The 25,738-nt window shown below is 37.5% G+C and overlaps 1 protein-coding gene across 3 annotated transcripts in view; it reads left to right on the top strand.

Moving 5' to 3' along the window:
• The window catches only part of LOC149845806 (phytochrome A-like), a 30,641-nt gene extending 5,304 nt beyond the window's left edge, over positions 1–25,337 (top strand). For all 3 annotated transcript variants that reach the window (XR_016430224.1, XM_089996028.1, XM_089996027.1), the window contains one exon: positions 24,778–25,337. Coding sequence is in view for 2 of the 3 variants with exons in the window: in XM_089996028.1 (XP_089852154.1) it covers positions 24,778–24,988 (211 nt within the window). In the remaining variant the exon portion in view is untranslated. The remainder of the gene's footprint in view (positions 1–24,777) is intronic.
• The last annotated feature ends 401 nt before the right edge of the window (positions 25,338–25,738 follow it).

The following is a 25,738-nucleotide window of genomic DNA, read 5'->3' as shown; positions in this document are numbered from 1 at the left end:
CCATCTAGCTCAATTTTGGTTTAAAAAACGGCCCTAGGGACATATTCATTCACATAAAAATGAATTCATGAAGTTTTTCTCTGACTTTGATAGGTATAATATTGCTCCTTTCGAAGTTGTCACCGGATAGGGTGTTTTGAGCCCAAAAAACATCCTTATGAACGTATTATCCATTTAAAAATGATCACACGAAGTTTGATCAAGACTCAGATTGAGACATACTAGTGCTTGTTTTGAATCTCTCTCTAGATAGAGTCCATTGAACTCAATTGTATGCCCAAAAATGGCCTTACAGATATATTGTCCATACTAAAAATGATTTTGCGAAATTTGGCTTTGATACCGATCTAGACATTAATTCTTGTTTTGAAGCTCTTGATATATATATGTATGTATTTTCTATCCTTGTGGGTTAAGGAAATCCCCAGTTGGAACTCAAGGGGACATTGTTTTGACCAAATCTGACCCGGATGTGTTCAACATGGTCAAATAGTATTTATCAACCCTTGAATCATATTTTTTCACTTGAATATGATTTTTTGAGGGTTGAAAATTCAGTACATCGTAGGCCCTTGATTTTTGAACCTTTGAAAAGTCGACATACATGTAAGTAAAACATGATCCAATGGCCAATTTCTAGTAAATCAAACATATAGATCACATTTAGAAGGTTAGTTGTGCAAAAAAAGTAAAAGAATTTTAAAAAAGCGGAGTTTTCCACTAGAAGGTTCCTTGCCCACGAGGGTAGCAAATATTATCCCATATATATGAGTAGGTGGTAGCTGCCTGCCACCAGCCTGCTGGCTATGTCACATGGGTACGGGTACGGAGGGTACAATACGACAATTTCAAAAACTGCGGGTACGAGGACATGACTATATATATATATATAAATATATATATATATATATATATATATATATATATAGAGAGAGAGAGAGAGAGAGAGAGAGTTTGGGTCTGGGTCTGGATTATATATGGATCCACTATATTAGGATCCATATATAACATATCTTATAAAAGTGGAAGGCCCCCTTTTTGCTCTCTCTCTAGTTGTTTCTCCTCTCTCAGATTGTTGCAGGAAGAAGAAGATGAGGTACTCTCTCTCTCTCTCTCTCGTTCCCCCACCCCTCTGGTTTACCCTCTCTCTCTCTGATGCAGTGCATCTGGATCAATTCGGATGCACACGAGGAGCGGGTCCCGATCCGGAAGGCATCCCCGCATCCCCTAAGCCAAAACGATCCATTTGGATCCAAAAAGGGGTCCAAGGGTAATTTTGTCGTTTACATTTTGAACTTTCTGAGATTTTTTATCACACATCTTAGAAAATATTTTTATGATGTATGTGAATTTTTAAAATTGTATTTTTATTTTATTTTTGGTAGAAGCCGGATTCTACGGATCTGGATAGTTTTAGTGCCCGTTAGGACTCGTTTGTGGCACTAGAGGGTGTAAGGGGTAATATGGGTAGAATTTTGTTTCGGATCCGGGTGAAGATCCGTTTGGGGGTCTTAATGTAGAGATCCAATCTATAAAAAAAGAAAGCACCCCATTGGTGTAGTAAAAGGTGGCTCCTCATTTGTTCGAGAAGAGGTGCCACCTTATTGGCTCAATGATAGGTGATCCCTTCCCCAAGTAAGCCTCTTCCTCATGTGCAATTTCATTGGGCCATGAAGAGGTGGACTTAATAGCAGTCCTAAGTCCCCTTCTTTTCCTAGCCTCCTACATAACCCAAATTCGAATTAGAGAGAAGGAAGCTTTGAACTCTTGAACTTTGAATTTTTGGAACCCATTTCCTGAAGGAAAAAAAAACGTGGATGGTAGTCTTCTCTGAGTGATTCATCATCCTTCTTCTGAGGTGAATCACTCAATGTCCATAACGCCTATACTTCTACCAGGTCTTAAACTAAATCGACCTGGAAGCAAGAATCCTCGCCTTCAGGGCCCATCACTGCTTTGAAAATATTCAGTCGCATCTTTCTATTGCCAAAAGATACATCCATGGTTCCTGTGCGACAATTAATACACACATTAGCAGTAGCTAAAAACAGTCGTCCTAAGATGATGGGCGTGTGCTTAACCTCATCAACTCCCTCCATATCTAAAATGCTGAAGTTTACAGCTAAGTAGAAATCCTCTACCTTGACCAATATGTTCTCAAGAATCCCTCGCATGATCTTGATCGATTTATCTGCGAGCTGCTGGGTCATCGACGTAGGTTTTATCTCCTTTAACCCGAAAGCGTCATAAAAGAAACCCAACAAGATATTCACACTTGCCCCAATGTCGAGCAAAGCGCGCTCGAGATAATTAGAGCCCTTGGGTCCTTAAGCTTGGGAGGAGTTTGGTGTTGTAACACCGCACTAACCTGCTCAGTTAAATAAATCTTCTTTGGTACATTGGACCTCAACTTTCTTTTCTGCATACAAAGCTTTTTCAAGAACTTTGTATATGTAGGGACTTGTTGAATGACATCCAACAAGAGAAGGTTAATCTGAACGTGTTTGAATATCTCAAGCTTCTTTTGCATCTTCACCCCTTGTTTATCAAACGACTTGGGCTTCTCTGGTGATTCAAGAAAGGGGACCTTGGGTATATATGATCTGGAAGGCTTAGGTGGTGGAGCCCTCTCGCTTTTCTGCGGTGTAAAGGGATCGACTGCTCACTGGCCTGTCTGTCAAATTCTTCTGCAGTCTCCCTTATTCATGGAATTCAACAAGAGGAGGTTAATCTGAATGTGCTTGAATATCTCAAGCATCTTCTGCATCTTCACCCCTTGTTTATCAAACGACTTGGGTTTCTCCGGTGATTCAAGAAAGGGGGCCTTGGGTATATATAATCTGGAAGGCTTAGGTGGTGGAGCCCTCCCGCTTTTCTGCGGTGTAAAGGAACCGACTGCTCACTGGTCTGTCAGTCAAATTCTTCCGGATTCTCCCTTATTTCATGGAATTCCTTTCCGCTCCTAAGGGTGGTAATCGCCTGGGTCTGCTCTTGGTGTCAATCAGTCATGTGCAGGCCATGAATCGGTTCCTCTCCCCTAGTATTGACCATGAGTTGGCTAGGTATTGTCCCCTCGCTTTGCCTGCTTAGCGCCTCAGCAAGCTATCCCATTTGTGTTTCTAACTTTGCTATAGACTGGGTATGGGAATTCCGGTTTGCCTTAATGTCTCGCATTTTATCCTCAAAGGTTTGGTTAAAAGTAGGCTCTTGGGACTGAGGTTGTTTAAGGAAGGCTTGAGCCTGAGAGAAACTAGGTCTCTGGTAGCTTGATGGATAGCCACCTGGTCTGACTTGGGTTTGGGAAGGGGCAGGGGGTTGTTGTGGATTTCTCCATGAGAAGTTGGGATGGTTTCGCCAACCCGGGTTATAGGTGTTTGAAAAAGGGTTGTTCGCGGGCTTGGCGAAACCTTGCACTACCTGAACTTGCTCTTGCATAAATTCAGGATATTGCGGCGGCGCGGGACAATCAAGTACATGGTGTGCTGGGCTAGCATACAACACACACTTGCATGGCTGAAGAGGGATTTGACAATAACTGATTCAATTTCTAGGTCAGGAGGCCAACCTTGTTTTGCAACTCAAGATGTGTCCTTATCTCGTACATACCAACCTTCTTCGCTCTAACAGGGGCAGGTGTTGCCCTTTCTACTCTAGAGGCCGAAGCGTGGTGCATAGAGTTTTCACTCAGGGTCTCAAACAAAGCCCACGCTTCATCCTCACTTTTGAAAATGAAGGTGCCCCCACAGGCTGCATCAACCATTTGTCGATTCTTGTCAGTCAGCCCGTCGTAGAAATATTACACCCGTTGCCATCGGAAAACCTGGTGATGGGGGCACTTTCGGAGAAGATCCTTCGTCTTCTCCCACATTTCATGAAATTGTTCTCCCTTAATTTGCGTAAAACTGGTGATACCCTTATGAAATTTGTTCATCTTACCAATTGGGAAGTATTTTTTAGAAATTCTTTTTGCACTCTGTCCCAAGTGGTAATCTGAGCCGTATCCAAAGACTTCAGTCAGTGCTTGGCTTTATCTTTGAGGGAGAGTGGGAAAAGAGTCAACCTAAGTGCGTCATCTTTAAAATTATTGTCCGCACAGTCGAACAAATCTCTAAAAATTCATCGAGATGACAGTAAGGATCCTCATTGCTAAGGCCATAGAACGAAGGTAGCATCTGGATAACAATGGCCTTAATTTCATATTGATTTGCTCCTACATCAGGTCTCGCGATGCAGGAGGCGGGAGTATATTCTGTAGGGATGAAATACTCTCTATGGGGATGGGTGATCTGCTGATCTTCAACTATGTGATTGGATCTACGAGCTCGCTTAAGGATGAACTCTGGGTCCTCTAGAGGTTTAATGAGCTCAGGGTATAGCGAGCGTCGCCCTTGCATACACCTTATGTGGAGACCGGTGTAGCAACCGTCCTAAGGATTTGGTTTTTTACCTAATCTAGCGTGCCAATGCGATCAAACCACACCACGAAAGCAGGCGCAACAAAATAAAGCTCGAAATAAACAACCACCACTCAGTGCAGATATAGAACTTCAAAACAAACTACATGCACAATCACCTAAGATGGTACCCTAATAGGTGGGCCGTGCAGGAAAAGTAAACAAGCTCTATGTTTTGCACTCAGCGTGGTTCTAGCAATCTTAAATAATAAAAAAAAAGCAAATTAGGCAATCCTAAATATCAACAGAAAATTAAACTAAACAATCCTAATAAAGTGCAAAAGCAAACTAACAATCCTAAATAAACGCAAAAAATGCAATAAAGTGAGTACTGAGTTTTAAATCGTCGTTCCCGGCAACAACCAAAAAATTTGATGCAACTTTTCTTGGAAGTATTTTAAAAGATATTTTTCAGTAAAAATCATTTATGTAAACCGTGCATTAAATCTTAGTTTTCTAGTTCACACTAGTGGTGAAGTGGTTGAATATAGGGAACCCGTTTAAAAACCTTCGTACTACGCACAATAACAAAATTTTATTATCTTAAAAACAAACAAAGCGTTCTACCTTATTACAAGAGTCCGAGCAAAAATTAAAAATTATTACAACCTATTTAAATGGGCAGAGGCCCCCCAAAAAAGAAGACTAGCCTTCTTTTGCTTCGCACGGGCACGACCCTAGCGATGGCACTCTATTCGCACACGTGAATCCACCTCTAAAACATCCTAAACACAACACGCACCAGCTAGATTTCCATTATAACTAAAGTTAGTTTGCTCGAGTAGAAACAATCAAATCTACAAAAGTTGCTGAAAGAATCTAAGTATGCTCACTACCTAAAGGAATCAAAACCTAAACTAACATGTAATGACATACTAAATTAAATAAAAAAGACTAACAAAGGGCAATGTAGAGAGCATAGAGCGTGATCCTCGCTTGATTGAAGTATTTAACACCCAAAAAAATTTGATGCAACACTGATCACATTGATAGGTGTATGGTGAATCAAACAAAAGCACTGACAGATTGCAGCATAGTCTGCTGAAATGCGCGATCTGCAGATCATGCTGGACTGCGTGCGACAGCCAACCAGTCATATCAACTTGCGTGATCTGCTGATCCCGCTGATACACCAGCACAATGATTCGATCCACACCGGTGCAGACCGGGGTTATCGAACCCGAATCCAAATTAAAAGATGGTTTGCGTAGATCGGATCTACGTTGACAGACTGGTCTGTGCACTATAAACTGCGTGGGCCGAGTTCTGCAACTCCACGTAGACCTGATTTGGTCAACAAAAAAATCTCAAATCTGATTTGAAAAAAAAATCTCAGATAAGATCAGATTGGATCTGCGTGATCTGCCAATCACGCAGTTCTTCCTGCACTTTTAGATCCAAACAGATCTGCGTGACTACGCTGGTCACGCCGATCTGTCCAATGGCTCTGACCAGATCTGTCAAGGATGGCAGATCTGGTACAGACTTCACGCTGCTTGATCTGCGTGTGCACGCCCTCTTCAAAATAACATAATGAACTAAAAAAATTATAACTATCTATATGATGTGCGGCAATGGATTTTACTCTAATCTACATGCATAGAAACTGCAGAAAATACTCTACGCTGTATGCAATACTAAAGCGAAATTTAGATGTATTCAAAGAATACAAAAAAAAAAATTCTAATCTATACGCAAAAACATAAAGAGAAGAGTGGTTGTCCTTCGGGTTCGCCCGCGCGCCACGTCGCCCTCCGATGAATTAAGGAGGAGCCGATGATAAGGGACAGAAGATAAGAAGTGAGAGGAAGAAGGGAGAAGAAGGGGAGGAAGGATCAAGAGAGAGAGAGAGAGCTGGCGTGAATCCCAAGAGTAGATGCCAGCCTCCTCTAAATCTCTATTATTTAAAAGAAAAATTAGGGTTAGTGTTTTTAAGAAATTTTTCTAAAAACTCTACCAATTTTTAATAAATTCAAAAGACACTGATTTTCAAAAACTATTTTCAAAAAGGCTGTTCGAAAAAAATTAAATTTCCAAAAACCACTCAAGTGGGTTTACTTTGTGCAAATTTTTCTCTTTTTTTTAAACTAAGTAATGCCCAGCCAAAAGTTGATAAACAAGGGTTAGTAATCTCTTTTTGCAATTAATTATGCACATAAAGTATATATGACATGAATACAAATTATGCATGATCTGGCGCAAGAGTCATTAGAGTGCTTATATAAATTTCTATTTAATACGATAAAGATATGGTAAGCTATAAAGATTTTGTAGTTTGTTAATGATTATGAAATGTAATTCATTACATATATACATAGATAATCAATCATAGGCTAAGGTTGGAAGCACGAAGGTTGGTGTCAAGCATAAGGTTGCCAAACTAGAAAGCGGAAGCAGGAAACGATACGGGAAGAAGAAGCGAGACATTTTAAAATTTATAGGAAGCGAGAAGCAAAGTATCAATTTGAAAGTGAAATATAAATAAAAAATGAAGTAATATGGTAACTGAATAGGAATCGAATAAGAAACAAATAAAAACTAAAATAAAATTGATCATTCTTATATTTCATGATTTTTCAGTAAAAGTTAAATTTTTGTTAAAATCTAACAATGCTGGTTACCAATTTAAAGAAAGTACATGGGAAATGAGTTGAAGCGTGAGAGGAAATACATGAAAAACATGAAAATAAACATGAGAAAATCATATAGGAAGTATAGACCATGCGTGTGAGAAGCATACAAGAAGCGTAGGGGAATCAAGATTCCCATGAAGTTTCAGAAGCTAGGAGTATCTTACTTCCGAAGCGAGTTTTCGGGAAGCGAGCTTCCCACCTACCTAAGAAGCTTTCAGTAACTCTGGTCAAGCACATCATGTCTTTTTGTTAATTGACTAAATGAAATTTTATTTAATTATCTATTGTTGTCTACCATTTGATTGTGCTCATAATATCTTTAATTTCTCATTCTGCTTTTTATTATTTTTACTTCTTTATATAACATTTATTAGTTGTGCTAAAGGGGTTCTTTCTGAATTGAAATTAATGAGGTACTGTTTTGTTAGGTATTGATTTGGCCTTTTCTCAGTTTGGCAATTTTGTGAACCTTTTGTTGTTTACTACTAGAGTAATCCACAAGTCATGCTCAACTAAGTTTACTTGTCCCCTAAGGTTTCTTTGTCATTCATTGTTTGTTTTTCATTTTTTATTTTTTATTATATTGGTAGATGTCATTACTTTCAAAGGTACATATTGTTGAGGAGAAGCACCATCTGTTACATACACACATATCTATCAGTAATAATATGGTGCACCATGTACATCTGCTCTCTTTCATGGAATGCTGGATCTTATTGGATCCAATTGTTGAAAAGACGTGTTTTAGCGTGTTTGGATCTGGATTGGATCCAGATCCGTGCATCATCAGAAATTATAATTGTGTTTTATATTGTGTAATGGCATACTTGTAATTTGTCTGTATTTTAATCCCATTGTATATCAAGTCATATATGAAAGGATTAGGGCATGCACATTGTTGTGTGGCTGCCATTTTGTGCATCTCTGTAATAACCGTAATTTTCCGCTAGTTACTTTTGTTTATAAAATACAGTAATGCTAAATATGAAAAATGGGCCTAGGATCCGTATTTCGGATCCAGGATCCATAAAAAGGGGAATATACATATAATATTATGTAAACCTATTAAAAAAGGAAAAATAAATAAATAAATAATACTATTATATATATATATAAAATAATAATAATAAACATAAGAAATACATATATATAACTCAAGGATCCACTGTTGGATCCATTCGGATCCAACCTATGGATCCACATTGTATGGGTGAGTCTCGGATCCAACTCACGGTTGGATCCTGAGTCTCGGACTCGGACCCAGGTCGCACCCCGCATAATAAGGTAAGCAGTATAAAACAAAACAAAACAAACAAACTAAAGAAGCAGATAAAGGCAATTGCCCGATAAAGAGAGAGGGTTAGGGTTCAGAGTGAACCCTAACCTCGCAAGAAGAAAATCGTAATGGGGAGGGGGCCGGAGCGCAGCTGCCGGGAGGTAGGTCGTCTCCTCCCTTTTCGGGCTTTCCCCTTCAAAAGGGGGATCCCGAGTTGGTTTCTTCTCCTCTTGCCTGTGCCTTCTCTCTCGTTTCCCTTTTCCTCCCCCCTCTTTCCCCCGATTTTGTCTCCCTCTGTGCAAGCCATCGGCAATGCCTTGCACCCCCGATGCCAGACGCCGACGCCTGTCGGCCCTTGCAGATAGGCAGCGACCCTCCACCTCTGTCTCCCATTGGTGACCCTCCCTTGCCACCGCCTAGCTTCCCGGTAACTGCCGATCGTCGGTGACCTCAGAGCGATGACGACACCGCCCTCAAACTCTTCTGTTAGCAGCCGGCGACTTTCGGGCATTCATGATCGCCCCTTCACGACAAAGGATTGGAGGCCGTTAAAATCCATTTCTTGCAACAGTTGCAGCCCCAAACACGGATTTGGAGGTACGGGTTCTCTTTTGCTTCAATTAAGAATGGGAGCATAGGTTTGTATCCCATGCGATAGTTTGGTAGGGTTTAATGTTGGGAATGTGAGCTGTGTTTCCAATATATTCTGAAAGGAGATGAAGGAATCATAGTCATCCGTGCGTTTGGGCTTTTCCTCTTGCATGTTAATGGATGCCTTAATGTGTTGGATTCTCTGTTTTCATCGATACCTATCTGAGTGAGCTTTTGCACGATCTATGTTTCCAGTTCTGATGTCCAACTGAATGAGCATCTGTATATTAATTGACGTATGTATTATGTTTTTCTGGTGAAATCCATCTAGATAAATCTCTGCATGTTTAATAGTCATCCGATGTTGCTTTGAAATCTCTGTAGTCTTAATAAATATTGGAATAGGCTCAGTGCTTGCTATATACTGAAGTCTAGAAATTTCATGGATTAATTTTTGAAAGTACATATTCATTCACTTGGTGTTATGTTCTGAGGTTAATGAACTCTGTGGGAAACAACTAAGATGAATCACAGACATGCTGAATGGTACACTCTTGTGATCAGATATCAATTATAAAAACAAATTTTAATTGTTAGTATGTAAATAGGTTTTTTATCCTCATATGCAGGGGTTGTTGAGAATACCTGTTGTACAGGCTCAACATTGGGAGTTTGTTTTCTTGTCTACTGAGATGGTTAATTGAACAAGAAAATAGATAGATAATCTGAGTGGTGTGTTTTAGTTATTAACATGTAAAGTCGTGGTGTAAATTTTTAACTCCTGCCAATGAATATAAAACATATGTTCTGAAACTTTGATATCTAGACCCTTCTAGGAGCTGATTAACAACCTTGCTGGAAATCACATATGTTCTGAATTCTTTTAAATCCTCATGTTATTACATGCTCATGGTGTGGGAATAGTACATATCTAGTGTGGCTTATTAGAGCAGGTATAAAATATATAGTTGATTAATGAAATCCTAATCACTATGGCAACATGTAAGTCTATTTGTGCATTGATTCTAGAATTTTAATCACCCTTGATGACTGGAAGTAATCTACGGCACGACTCTGGATTAGTTATACATAGTGGGAATTGAAAGTGTTGTAGGATCGAGGCAACGAGCACTAGAGGGGGGTGAATAGTGCTTTTAAATAACGTCTTTGGAATTTTGAGATTCGCAAAGCAATCACACAAAGAACATAAGAATTTATCCTGGTTCGGTCTTCCATACCTACATTCAGTCCCCAAGCAAAACTCGCTTGAGATTTCCACTATCAACCTTATGTAAAACAGAACAAATCCGGTCCCACTTTCAGTAACAATCCTACTGAAAGCAAACAACTCCTTTAAACCAAGGAGTCATTTCCTTTTACAGAAAAATATAAGTAACCAAACTTACAATCAACCTACGAGCACTTCTTATGAATGCAAATTGAATGCAATTGGCTTTTAAGGTTATTGAAATACTCAACTCACGAATTCATTGTCTCTCAAAAGAATTTGAGTGAAAAACTGGAGTGAAAAATATTAAGTGAGTGAGAAAACGAATACTTGAATGAATATGAGTGAAAAGCAAAGAATTTGATCTTTGTAATTCAATGTAATTCGATTGGATTCGATGTTTTTGAGTATAGAATGCACTCATATTTATAGTTGAAAGATTCTATACGTTGAGGGTATGAAAGGGTATCAAAACAGTTCATTTTGAACGATCAAAACGTTTGAAAAATGAAAAGACACGCCTTATAAAAGTTTCAGGAAAAACGACAAAATTAGTCGACTGGAACAGTAGTTAGTCGACTGAAATCAAATATTAACAGACTGATAGTTATTGTCGGTCGACTAATGTGTTTATCATAGCCGTTTGAAAATTTGAAGTTTTGAAACTTAGTCGACTAAGAAAAAAGTTAGACAGTAGACTGAAAAACCTTTCAGTCGACTGCTGCTGAATTTTTCTGAAAACATACGTTCTGTCCGGTCGACTGATAAAACCTTCAGTCGACTGTTGCTAAAATTTCTGAAAACAAACATTCTGTCCGGTCGACTAAGAGTCGATTAGTCTACTAAGAGTCGATTAGTCGACTAATTCAGAAAGTTGACGTTTTAGCTTAGAAAAATTTGCCGCAAAAAAGTTGATCGACTAGTGAGTCTGTTGGTCGACTAATAAACATGAAAAATTAAGTAAAGAGTTTTCTAAAACGATTTTCATGAAAGGTTCTTTTAGAAAAGTTTTTCTAAAGACTTTTTAGGTGAAATGCAATTGAAATATGCACTTTAAGTAAGACTCTTACAAGAATCTAAGACATTAAATGAATTTTTCATTTGCACACTAGTCTTCAAAGATTCTTTATCGAATTCTTCAATTCTTGTCATCTTTTTTCATTGCTTTAGTTGAAATGCAATTGATCCACTTGTTCATCATCAAAACCTTGTACTTGAAGTATCGTGTACGGCTTCATTGTCGTAACAATCTCCCCCTTTTTGATGATGACAAACTAGCCAAAGATGAAGCATTTAGATGCATAGATGAAGATTTTACTCCCCCTATCAATATGCTGCAAAACATAAGAAGTTAGCACAATCAAAGAACATATATCACATATTGATTATTTTGCATTTTCATTATTACTTCATGCCTTGCAATTTTCAATGCTTTTACATGCAATTTTCATGTTTGCAATTTACTTCATGTTGGTCTTTTTCTCCCCCTTTGTCATAATCAAAAGGAGTAAGTGCAATTATAATATAAGCAAAATGCAAATTCAAGTACAAAATATTACAACCCAGAAATTATCAAAGTTCATGAAAAGTAATGCTGTTTTATCAAAGTAATAACAATAAACAAAGTTTAAAAAAAATGTTAGTCTTAAAAATTTTCAAGTAAAATAAAAATTTCAAAAAAAATTATAAGTCTAATAATGAGCAAATGCCTAGTTCTTCAGACATGGCCAAAAGCCAAAATTCATCATTACAAGCCTCATCGATATTCTTTGGTTCTATTTTAGATATGAAAGCAATATTTGCAATATATTTTTTCAATTGCCTTCTAGTTTGGACCATGGTTGCCAGTTGAGGAAGCGGGAGCGGGAAGCGATACGGGAAGCGGGAGCGGGAAGCGAGGCACTTTCAAAATTTTAGGAAGCGGGGAAGCGTGGGACCACTTAGGAGCGATTCGGGAAGTGTCTCGGAAGCGACCTAGGAAGCGTCTCGGAAGCGACCTAGGAAGCGTCTCGGAAGCGAGGGGGAAGCGAAAAAAATAAAAATAAAAAATAAAAAATACAAAAAAATTGAAAAAAACAGGGGAAGCGAGGGGGAAGCGTGGGGGAAGCGAGGGGGAAGCGTGGGTGAAGCGTGATGGGAAGCGCGCTTCCCATTAAAGGGAAGCGCGTCCCCCATTAAAGGGAAACGCGTCCCCCATTAAAGGGAAACGCGCTTCCCAAAAAAGGGGGACGCTTCCCCCCACGCTTCGGAAGCGCGACGTTTCGCGCTTCCGAAGCGCGCTTCGGGGAAGCGCGCTTCCCCTTTTAGCTAGGCGCTTCCGGTAACTCTGGTTTGGACACCACTCTTTATTTCTCCAATGATCTGTTCATGTGGATGATTAAGAACTTCTTTCCAAGCCGATAGAAGAAGAATATTTTCTTGAGAAGTGTTCTCTATCAAAGGTTCTCCTTGAAGTATGACTTCTTCTCCTTTGCTTAGAGGTATAACCTGCTCACAATTCTCATTAAATGCAACATGTAAAGATTCTTCAATGCAAGTTGTTCTTTTATTAAAAACACGATAAGCTTTGCTTCTAAAAGAATATCCAGGAAATATTGCTTTATCTCATTTTGAATCAAACTTATCAAAGATTATCTTTGGTATTTAATAAGAAGCATTTACTACAATTTTTTTTGAAATATGAGATCTTTGGTATACGTTCATAATATAATTCAAAACATGTTTTATGTAAAAATGGTCGAATAAGAACACTGTTTAGAACATAACATACTGTATTTACTGCTTCAGCGCAAAAGTATTTTGATAAATTTTTATCTTGAAGCATGGTTCTAGCACATTCTTGCAAAGTTCTATTCTTTATTTCAGCAACTCTATTTTGTGGAGCAAAGTTGTGAGATATGCCATGTAAATCACAAAACTTTAGAAAAGATTCATTTTCAAATTCACCACCATGATCACTACAAATTTTAATAATGAATGTAGATTTTTCATTTGTAATTCTTCTACAAAGTTTAGAAAAATAAAAAAAAGCATGATTTTTGCTTTTTAGAAAAATTACCCAAGTAAATCGAGAATAATCATCTACTATAACAAAAGCATACTTGCTACCATTCAAACTTTGAATTCTAGATGGTCCAAATAGATCTAAATGTAAAAGTTCAAGAGGATGTTTTGTTGAAAGTATATCTTTTGCTTTAAAAGAACTCTTGATTTGTTTACCCATTTGGCAAACATCACATAAGCGATCCTTCTTATATGGTATTCTAGGTAGGCCTCTAACAAGATCATTCTTGGATAACTTAGAAATTAATTTAAAGTTAACATGTCCAAGTCTCTTGTGCCATAACCATTGAATTTCATTTGAAACAATAAGACATTTTTCATTAAAAGTGGGTAACTCATCTAGATAAAGTTCATACACATTATTCCTTCTTTTACCTTTAAAAATGATTTTTTTAGATTGAAAATCAGAAATTAAGCATAAATCATGTTCAAAAGAAACAAGAAAACCTTTATCACATAATTGACTAATGGATAATAAATTATGCATTAAACCATTTACTAAAATAACATTTTCTATCAAGGAAAATTTTGGATTACCAATGTTACCAATACCGATTACTTTTCCCTTGTGATTGTCATCAAAGGTGACAGTTCCTCCATCCTTACTTTGGAGGGTGGAAGATAACTCCAGCCTTCCAGTCATATGTTTGGAACAACCGCTGTCCAATATCCATTTGCTCATTATTTTGTGTACCGAGTTTTCTTGTGCTACAAAACACATGTTGGCGACTTCTTCATTTGATTCTTCATCGGAAGAGGAGTCACTATCATCCCAACTTGTTTGAAATGCCTTTTTCTTCTTAAATTGGTTCTTGGGCTTGATTTTGAGAAGCAGACAATCTTTCTTGATGTGTCCAGCCTTTTTGCAGTTAAAGCACTTGACTTCATTAGGATTAGAAGAATCCATTTTCTTTACCTTCTTTTGAAAACTTTTCTTTTTGATAAATCTTTTGAATTGCCTAGTGATGAGGGCAATATCTTCATCTTCTTCTGAATCTTTAGAGTCAGAAGTGGCCTTGAAAGCAAGAGATTTCTTCTTGGGTTCTTCTTCTTGTCTATCATGAAGTTGAACTTCATATGCCATTAAGTTACCAACCAAATCTTCAAGAGAAAGGGTGTTTAAATCATTTGCTTCCTCTATTGCTGTGGTTTTTCTCTCCCATTCAGGAGTTAAGCACCTTAGGATTTTTCTAGCTAAATCCACTTGTGAATATTTTTTTCTAAGGGATTTTAGAGTGTTAGTAATATCGCCCATTCTTGTTACCATGTCCGATATAGACTCATTTTGCTTCATTTTAAACAATTCAAATTTATGAATTAAAGAAGCAATCTTAGATTCTTTTACCTTTGACGTACCTTCATGTGTAACGAGAAGAGTATGCCAAATTTCATTTGTTGTAGAACATTGAGAGATGCGATTGAACTCTACCTTGTCAACGGTGCAACACAGCGCATTCATAGCTTTGGCATTGAGTGAAACAATATTCTTTTCTTCATCGGTCCATAGGTTGAAATCAGTTGATGGTGTTTGATACTTTTCTGAAACAACTCTCTAAATTTTTAGATTTATGGATTGTAAGAATATTGGCATTCTTACTTTCCAATATCCATAATTTGTTCCGTCAAAGAGAGAAGGACGAACAAAGGAGCATCATTCTTTGTGCTGAGATGATGTTGTTTCCATGATAGATGATGGTAAGATCAAAATATAGCAAACCTGCTATGATACCAAATGAAAGTACTGTAGGATCTAGGCAACGAGCACTAGAGGGGGGTGAATAGTGCTTTTAAATAACGCCTTTGAAATTTTGAAGGATTTTGAGATTCGCAAAAAAATCACACAAAGAACACAAAAATTTATCCTGGTTCGGTCTTCCAGACCTACATTCAGTACCCAAGCAAAACCCGCTTGAGATTTTCACTATCAACCTTGTGTAAGTACAAGAGCATACAGACTAAATCCGGTCTCACTTTCAGTAACAATTCTACTGAAAGCAAACAACTCCTTTAAACCAAGGAGTCATTTCATTTTACAGGAAAATATAAGTAACCAAACTTACAATCAACCTACGAGCTCTTCTTATGAATGCAAATGAAATGCAATTGGCTTTTGAGGTTGTTGAAATACTCAACTCACGAATTCACTGTCTCTCAAAAGAATTTGAGTAAAAAACTGGAGTGAAAATATCAAGTGAGTGAGAAAACGAATACTTGAATGAATAAGAGTGAAAAGCAAAGAATTTGATCTTTGTAATTCAATGTAATTCGATTGGATTCGATGTTTTTGAGTATGGAATGCACTCATATTTATAGTTGAAAGATTCCATACGTTGAGGGTATGAAAGGGTATCAAAACAGTTCATTTTAAACGATCAAAACGTTTGAAAAATGAAAAAACACGCCTTATAAAAGTTTCAGGAAAAACGACAAAATTAGTCAACTAGAACAGTAGTTAGTCGACTGAAATCAAATATTAACAAACTGATAGTTATCGTCGGTCGACTAATGTGTTTATCATAGCCGCTTGAAAATCTGAAGTTTTGAAGCTTAGTCGACTAAAGAAAAAAGTTAGTCGACTGATAATATCATCAGTAGACTGAAAAACCTTTCAGTCGACTGTTGCTAAATTTTTCTGAAAACACACGTTCTGTCCGGTCGACTGATAAAACCTTCAGTCGACTGCTGCTAAATTTTCTGAAAACACACATTTTTTCCGTTCGACTAAGAGTCGATTAGTTGACTAATTCAGAAAGTTGTCGTTTTAGCTTAGAAAAATTTGGCGGGAAAAAGTTGGTCGACTAATAAACATGAAAAATTAAGTAAAGAGTTTTTTAAAACGATTTTCATGAAAGGTTCTTTTACAAAAGTTTTTTTAAAGACTTTTTAGGTGAAATGCAATTGAAATATGCACTCTAAGTAAGGCTCTTACAAGAATCTAAGACATTAAATGAATTTTTCATTTGCACACTCGAATTCTTCAATTTTTGTCATCTTTATTCATTGCCTTAGCTGAAATGCAATTGATTCACTTGTTCATCATCAAAACCTTGTACGTGAAGTATCGTGTACGGCTTCATTGTCGTAACATGAATTACATTTGAACTGTAGCATAACTCTTATTTGCCTGGGTTGGGTATGTTCTTTAGAATATCACATAACATAATACATGACATGCATGTTAGACCTTAATTTCTAAATATGAACGCATGACGTATGTGCTGCCAATTACTCTGGTAAACCTTATATACTTACAACCGATTGTAAGCAATAAGCGCTATGAGTTTCTGTTTAGTGTTGTACTTGGGATGACAAACAATTTTCAGCATCTGAATACAACAGTTTATGGCTGTAGTCGTGGTTGCAGTCAATAGTTAATTATTCATTAGAATTTGACCACTCTACCTGTTCCTTTGTTTTACAATTAAAGACACCCTATGGTGTATACATTGAATTTATGTATTTTGGCACGTACCTCATGGCGTGCGTGTTCACATATTTTTAATTGGAACTGGTTCATGAATAAAAGTATGCATACGAATTGAAGAAATGTATGCTTATGAATATTTATCGTGGCATACACATGATCCATGTTTGCATTTTTGAATGTGCATATAAATTTCTAAAATGTGTGGTGTGCATGTATGTTGGTTCTCAAGACATGTTCAGATTTGGAATTTATTTATATGCTTTGACTTGATGTGACGTGCTTAAGCATCATAGTATATGAAGTTTGTTTCAAATGCATGTGCATACATGAATTGATGGGTGTTTCACGGGTACATAAATTTCTGAGTTGTTCACTTGTCTCAATTGAGATGATTCATGAGTGAATGCATGTATGTGCAATGATTTCGTAAAGGCACATGCACATGAATGGTGAACACTTGTATATGAATGTAACATATCATGCACATGGTTAAATTGACATATCTAAATATGCATTGGGAAGCATGTTGACTTCATTGCATACATTGCAAGTTGTTGTGGTTTTTGCGTATGATGCATCAATGGTCTAAATGAACCATCATAGGCCTGGAGAGCCTTGAGCTTTGGTTGCTCCTTAAATTGTTTAAATGCATCACAAAAATCATATTTATATTATGGTTTGAATTGCGCTGTTCTATTGTTGCCATGGGTGGTAGACCGCGAAGAGCTGCACATGCTGATTTGCGAGCTTAAGGTTGCATGTTGATTTGCAAGCCTATTTTGCATGTTGATTTGCAAATGTAAAAGAGATGGATTGTTTTCTGTTGTCATGGGCTTTGGTCCCGTGAAGAGCTTGGCATGCTGATTTGCAAGCTATTGTTATTAATTTTGCATGTTGATTTGCAAATATAAAAGAGATGAACTGTTTTCTGTTGTCACAGACTGTGATCCCGTGAAGAGCTTGACATGCTGATTTGCAAGCTTATATTATTAACTTGCATGTTGATTTGCAAATGTAAAAGAGATGAATTATTAAGATAAAAGAAAGTAAAGAACAATGTAATTTATGTTATCCTTGATGTCCCTTCTTTATTATGGGAATCTCGGAGGTTGCGGTTTTGAAGAAACCGTGAGGATACAAAAACTCTGTGTGCGTTGTTGTTGCCTCTGAACCCGATATTAAGGTTCTTCTCCTGGCCATGGTTTTAAGGAGAGTCCGCCACTTTGCCTGGGGGTAGTGTGTTTGATACAACTGTTGTTGTTTTGGTATACCAAAAAAAGTGGCGTCAGTGGATGTTGTCTTTCATAGTGTCCCTGACATTGGATGCTGATTTTCAACGTTCTGATGGATGATGCTGATTCTTGATATCGGTTGAGGGCTAAGTTTGGAACCCAGTAATAAAATACAAATTGTGTGTTAAGCTACCATGGGAACCTAACTTGATCTCAGAGAATTTACCCGTTTTGTGTATCCGCGGGCAACGATAATTAAAAAGAGGAACTTAAATTGTATGCATTTAATAGAGCATGCATTTGAAAAAGGAAAACCTTAAGGACAGATAATAAGGTGTTCATGCATTGCACATAAATCATGCATATTCCTGCTATGCATTAGGACATTCATATTTTATCTATTCCTTTAATTGTTATATGTTGATGAATGTATGATGTTCCCTAATGTATGTTAAATGCCCTTATTGTTTAAATTCTATGTCACATGGGTGCGTGTGCGTGTGTCGGGGTGCGGCACTTTCAAAAACCTTGGGTGCGGGGGTGCGGCAGGGGCAAAAATGTATATATATATATATATATATATATATATATATATAGAGAGAGAGAGAGAGAGAGAGGTCCTAGCCTCGAAGTTTTATGCTGCCAACAGTACACGATGACCATAAGTATGACAGGCTGAGCCAGCGCGATCAGGTCTTCATGCCGAGTGTCGTTTCTTGGGGTTATAAATAAAAAAAACTCCTTACCACCAATTAGTTGAACATTGCCGTCAGATGCACTAACGTGAACAATTATTAAAGAGAATCCCTTCTTTGGTAGTAAAGAGATTGGTTTTTAGAAAAAAAGACTTATCGTGGGAAGAGGAAACCACATCCTTTGTGTATAAGGAGAGATGAAAGGGCAAAATCGAAATTATAAAAATGCAATTTAAAAAAAAGTTTTAAATTGATGTAAAAACAAAGGAGAAAAAGTAACTTGGCAAGGAATCTTTATCGCTTTTATCGAATATTCCTTCTTCCCATGAACCTAACCAGTGTTTAACCGTGCCGTACTCAGGTCAACTCTAAAACCCTAGTTAAGCCAACTTGCTAAGGCACTGACCAGGGTTACCCCAAACCCTAGGTACAAAAACCCTAAGCAATTCCAGATTATGCCACGTGGACAAAATCGGCAGCCAGGAATGACCAAAGGCAACATAATAACCCCAGCACACCCCTACATAAACCATGGTGGGGTTCCGTCCGAGCCGTATCCACGAGATTGCAGCATTGCCGGAAAGCTGAAACGCGTCTCGGCAAAGATGGTTGGAAACCCCCGCGTGTTCTTCGACATGAGCATCCGCAGAGCCCCCGTCGGTCGGATCGTGATGGAGCTCTTCGCCGACGTGACCCCAAAGGATATGTCATCCCATTCAAAGGTGGGTCAACTACGATAATTTTTTCATGGATTTTCAGTTGTTTATGTCACAAGTTGAGAAGCACGATGAACCTGTCAACTTCTATCAAGCCATTAAATCCCATAAATGAATAGAAGCTATGAGTGAAGAGATGGAGGCTCTACATGAATGCCAAACTTGGAAAATTGTTCCTAGACCCTAGAAGAAAAATATTGTGGGGTGCAAGTAGGTTTATAAGATTAAATATAAGCCAGATGGATGTATTAAGAGATATAAGGCAAGACTTGTGGCATGAGGTTTTACTCAGTAATATGGACAAGATTATGATGAGACCTTCAGTCTAGTGGTTAAGATGGGAACAATACGGATTATTATATCTTTGGCAATTGATTATGGATGGCAGTTGAGTCAGTTAGATGTAAAAAATATATTTTTACATGGTGACCTGAAGAAAGAAGTTTATATAGAACAACCCCCTGGATATGCTGGAGGAGATCTCAAGACTTGTGTGTGCAAATTGAAAAGAACACTCTATGGATTGAAAGTTTGAGAGTTTTTCTCTCAAAATTTAGAATCATGGTTTTCACAGATACTCTCTTGATTATTCTCTTTTCATTTTCAAGGATAAGGATGTTATTACCTTACTGTTCATATATGTTGATGATATAATTATTACAGGCAATTCAGAAGTCATATACAGACAATAAAGAAATTGTTAATGTAAAATTTCTAGATGAAAGATCTTGGTGATTTAAGATATTTTCTTGGGGTTGAAGTGGATAGAAAAGGTGATGTTTTAACTCTTACACAACATAAATGCACTTTTGATCTTTTGAGCAAGGCAAAAATTATAGACTGTAAACCCTTAAACACGCCTAGTGTTTTGCATCAAAGGCTGAGCTCTAATGATGGAGACTTATATAATGATCTAACTAGATATCAGAGCATTGTTGGGATGCTTCAGTATCTTACTTTCACCGGTTTAGACATTGTCTATTCTGTTAATCAGGTATCCCAATTTATGCACGAGCTAAGGAGATGGTCTTCTTTATCAAAGAAATTGGCTTGACAAAAAGGGGCACAAAATCATCACTTATACAAATGTAGATTGTGCAGGAGATCCAGATGAAAATAGATTTGTTTTCGAATTTTGTATATTTATTGAAAAAAACTTGGTGTCATGGAGTAGCAGGAAGCAAAGAGCCATTGCTAGATCCATTACTGAAGCTGAATACATGTCTATGGCAGCTGGGACAGCTGAAGCTACATGGGTCAAACATCTTGCTGATCTAGGGGAAGGAATTTCTCAATCTCTTTTGTTGTGTCATAATTAGAGTGCTATTAATATTGCTTATAACCCAATACATTATGGTCACACAAAACATATTGAGATAGATCAACACTTTGTCAGACAGAAGGTTGAGGACAAGGAGATTGAGCCTCGTCACATTCGAACAGAGTCAAGTTGCCGACTTGTTCACTAAAGGCCTAGCAAAGCATCAGTTTTGTTTTTTAAAGAACAAGTTGTCCATGGTTCAAGACCATGCACAACTTGAGGGAGGGTGATAAGACGTGTTTTAGTGTGTTTGGATCTGGATTGGATTCAGATCCGTGCATTATCATAAATTATAATTGTGTTTTATATTGTGTAATGACATACTTGTAATTTTTCTGTATTCTATGTCACATGGGTGCGGGGGTGGGGGCGCGGGGTGTGACAGGGGCAAAAATGTAAATATATAAAGGGGGGTCCCGCATCCATGATTGCTCATTAGTGATCAGAAGGTTACCAAACATATTTCTAAATGTTGGGATTTGACTACCTATCATATGGGTGCCATTGAATTCAATGATTTCATAGACTTAGCAAGACTGATAGAGATTGATTATGGGTCTTCTTGTTTTACTTGGCATAATAAGCAAGTTGGTCCTAACTATCGCTCCAGTAAGATCGATCGCTGCTTCATTAATGACCATTGGATGTTCAAATCATCCCAACTCTTCTACCTTATGACAAACCGCAATACGTAGCGTAAACAAATGAACGAACTTCAGAGGGAGGGCAAATCCTATGTGGTGGGAAAAGAGTATTTTTTGAGAGGCCTCAAATTATTTCTTCTTTTGTCAGGGGTTACATCAATTGTAACCCTTTTAAAGGTTGTACAAATCCGTGGGGTTGGAAGAGGAGGTGGTTAAGGTGGCCTTTATTCTTGATGGAGATAGCGCCCCAAGCTTAGATGGGTACCCAAATGGCTTCTTTACTTCATTCTGGTCTATTGTATCTAAAGACATTTCTGAGGCGGTCAGAGATTTCTTTCTCAAAGAAAAGATCATGTCCATGATGAGTTGTGGAGCCTGATTCATAGTTTTTGCCCTTGCAGGAAGGGGGGTCCGGGGGCTCCCCGCTGCGCGGTCAGATGGCGGGGGTCCAGGGGGCCGCCCCTGGCGGGGGATTATAGGGGGGCAGCCCCCCCCCTCCCAATTTTTTAAATTCTGCAGTCCATTTCATATTTCAAACTTTAAAAAAAAAAAATCCAAAAAATGGACCGAAATGACCCTGGGTGCGGTCAGCGCACCCGCGTCGAGTCGCGTCGGCGTGGGTGTGGCACCCTGCTAGCCAAATCCTTATGACTTAGTCTGTATTTTAATCCCATTGTATATCAAGTCATATATGAAAGGATTAGGGCATGCACATTGTTGTGTGGCTGCCGTTTTGTGCATCTCCCTCTCTCTCTTCTTCTCTCTACTTCCTGCTGAAAGGTATTGTGGTGGCTTCATTACATCTGATATATGAATTTATTTCAATTGTTTGGGCTAATGTATGCAAAAAAGACATGCATTGCATTTATTGAGTTGTTGCTTTGAAACCCTTCACCTCATACCTGATTGGTAACCATAGAAAATGCAAAAGCATTCATAGCAATGCATGTTTTTTATTAAAAATTAGCACAACTGTTTGATCTAAAATGATCCAATGGTCTATAATAGGGAGTAAGTGCACTTTGGTGTGTGTGTGTCTTTATATATACATATAAAGTCTTTGGTATGGATGCACATATGGTATCAATGAGTTGAAACTCATAGGTGCAAGTTGTTTTGACTCAATATGACCCTTCAGATGTATTCAGCATAATCAATTTGTTAAAGATCAACCTTTGGATTGTGTTTTTTAGAAAAAAAATTAAACCTTTTTTAAGTCATAAAAATTTGGTGAATTTAGGGCCGTTGATTTTTGAATCACCAAAATAACCTGGACGCACGTCAGATTCTGGTGATCCAAAAGTTAATCCCCACCAAACAAACCATATAGATCATATATGTATGATTAGATTAACTTAAAAAAGTGCAAACAAATATTGCTTGTTTCAACTCATTGATACCTTGTTCACATCTGCATCAAAGATTTATCATATATATATAGATATACTACAATCAATACCTATAATTAAGTTGGGATCTCATGATGCTAGTTGATCTAACCTCATAGATGTGTTCAGCATATTCAATTTAGTAGGAATCGACCCTTGGATCATGTTTTGTCAATGAAAAAACATATTTTTTTGTGAATTGAGAAAAATTGATGCATTCATAAATATTTTTTTTTCGAAATTTCGACCCCATAGATGTGTTCAACATGATTGATTTACTAGAAATCGACACTTGGATCATGCCTTTTGGATGAAAAAATTGGTATTTGGAGCCTTAAAAGTTTTATGAAAATTGTAGGCTGTTGATTTTTGCAACCTTATAAAAACCTATTCATGCATCAGAATCAAATGCTCCAAGAAGTGATTCCTATAAAAACAAGCATATAGATCACATCTGTACGGTCAGAATTTCGAAAAAACACCAAAAATCCAATAGCATGTTTCATTTAGCACGATGCCTATTTTGTAGGTTTCCATTTCCATATATATATATATATATATATATATATATATATATATATATATATAGATGAGTTAAGATTTGCTACAGTCATTTGTATGTGCAAACAACCTAGCAAATGGGGTGAAAAACCCCCTTGTTTGTTTGTTTTTTTCCTTGCATCTAACACTAGATGTGATCTACAGGTTTTGTTTAGTGGGAACTGGCTTTTGAATCGCCTGAATCTGACCTGCATACAGTTTTTTCCGGTGATCCAAATATCAATGGCTATGAAGGCATCAATTTTTTATGACTCATAAAAACCTGTTTTTTTGTCAAAAAAACATAATCCAAGAGTCGATTCCTACTAGATCGAGCATGCTGAACACATCTATGAGGTTAGATTGTGTCAAAACAACTTGCATCGTGAGATTCAAACTAGATTGTATGTACAATCAATTGTACCAAATATAAACCCTATATATATATATATGTAGGGTTTACTTGAGTGTGAACTAGTTATTTCCAACATTTTTTTGTGAATATGACCCTGCAGATGTGTCGACATGATCTGTTTGCTAGGAATCAACTGTCGGATCATGTACAGTTTTTGGATCCACGAATATTTTCGAGAATTTTGAGCCATCGATTTTCAAGCCTTAAAAGATTTTTATTATGCATCGTAATTGGCCGATCCGAGAGATGGTCCCCATAAAACCGAGCATGTAGATTGCATCCATACAATGACATTAAACATATTCTATATATATATATATATATATATATATATATATATATATATATATATAGAGAGAGAGAGAGAGAGAGAGAGAGAGAGAGAGAGAGAGAGAGAGAGAGAGAGAGAGAGAGAGAGAGAGAGTAATGCTCCGGTGCTCCGGGAGCACCTACACTCACCTACTAGAAATCATAGGTGTATGTTGCATCTTCTGAATCAAACCTTATAGATGTGTTAAACATGGTTTATTTGTTAGGAATCATGCTTTGGATCATGTTTTTTTACATAAAAATAGTTTTTTTAAGTCATGAAATTTTGGCTCATTGTGAGCCGTTGATTTTTGAAAATCTTGAAAAACCTACATGTATGCCATAATCACATGATCCAAAACTTGTTTTCAACTGAAAATTGCATGTAGATTTTGTCTATAGGGTCTGATCAACAAAGAAAGCTCAAGAATTATAAAAATTTAAAGATTCTATTAGGTGGGAGTAAGCGCTACAGGAGCACCCTATTATTACTAATATATATATGTGTGTGTGTGTGGCATTGCATATTTACATGCATGTAGTTTTGATGATAGTGCTACTTAGCATTCAAAAGATGAAATTTTAATCATGGAATTTGCTGTGCAATTTCTATGCTTCTCTGGTGAAAAGAGAAATGGTTAATTGCATAAGATTTTGCCAGGGTCTCTACTCAAAGGTCCTACTATGGGTGATTCCATGTCATGGTCCAATTGTCTTTGTGATTATGTGATAAATGGTATATTGTGTGCTTCATGGACACTCCCACATCTGTACTTTCCAAATCACTAGTTAAACAATTTAAACTAAAAAGATGTCTGAGTTTTGTTTTGTTTGTAATGCTGCAGGATTATGCATTCTGGTCACGGAATTCCTGATGAATACATCAGACAAATGTTTCAAAATGATCCAGATGTTGAGGATGGTATTGGCTTGTTAATATGTCGCAAAATATTGAAGCTGATGAATGGAGATGTGCAATATCTTCGAGAAGCTGACATGTCTTCCTTCATTATTACTGCAGAACTTGCTCTTGTTCAGGAAGCTGTAAGGGCCTGAGGCCTTTATGTTGAAGAAGAGGGGGCCTTTATATGTAAGGAGATGCAATATAGATATCCATGTAATCATTTTGATTAGCTTTGCCTGTTCCACTTGATACTATCTTGTCTTTGTTGTAAATACCGCTGGTTAGCTGGCCATTGATTGAGTAAACTGCTGCTAATGTTGGAGTCTCACAATGTACTGCCATGAAAGGGTTGGCAAGACACCTTCCTTTTTGTAGTTTTGAGGAACTTAGTCATCATAACTTGTATCTGATACAGCATGAACTTTTGAGGGTGCAATTTCTGTATACACGAGATATTTGTCATGCCTTGGACTACAATGACATGCAGAAGTTACCCAAAAATTTCTTCATTTCATGGTCTTTTTTCTTCTCTGATTTTGCAGCTTGCCTCTTAGGTTCAGTGTAGTTGCGAAGCTTTCCCTTTTCTTTTCCTCTTTTGTAGTGATAGTCAATCTGGGGGATTAACCCCCCTCCATTTACTTATAAAATCAAGCAGGAAGTTCTCGAGTTACTGACCATGATGGGGTCTGCCTACCCATGAAAGATGATGCACATGTTTGTTACATTCCAATAATGAGCATAGTGGTAAACAGAGATTGCGCCAAGAAAGATCACAGCTGTGCAAGATTGAGTCGGGGAGAGTTGTTGCTGAGATAACCCCGCCCTTCAATAATTGACGTAAGTAGAGACCCACCAGTGCCGATGGGTGATGTGCAGAGGGAGCTGCAGGGTCAGGATTTGAG

This window comes from Nuphar pumila, chromosome 2 (assembly GCF_984573655.1).
Source record: "Nuphar pumila chromosome 2, dmNupPumi1.hap1.1, whole genome shotgun sequence".
Classification (NCBI taxonomy): Eukaryota; Viridiplantae; Streptophyta; class Magnoliopsida; order Nymphaeales; family Nymphaeaceae; genus Nuphar; species Nuphar pumila.
The sequence above is the reverse complement of the archived record's forward strand: the minus strand, read 5'-3'. Positions and strand labels throughout refer to the sequence as shown.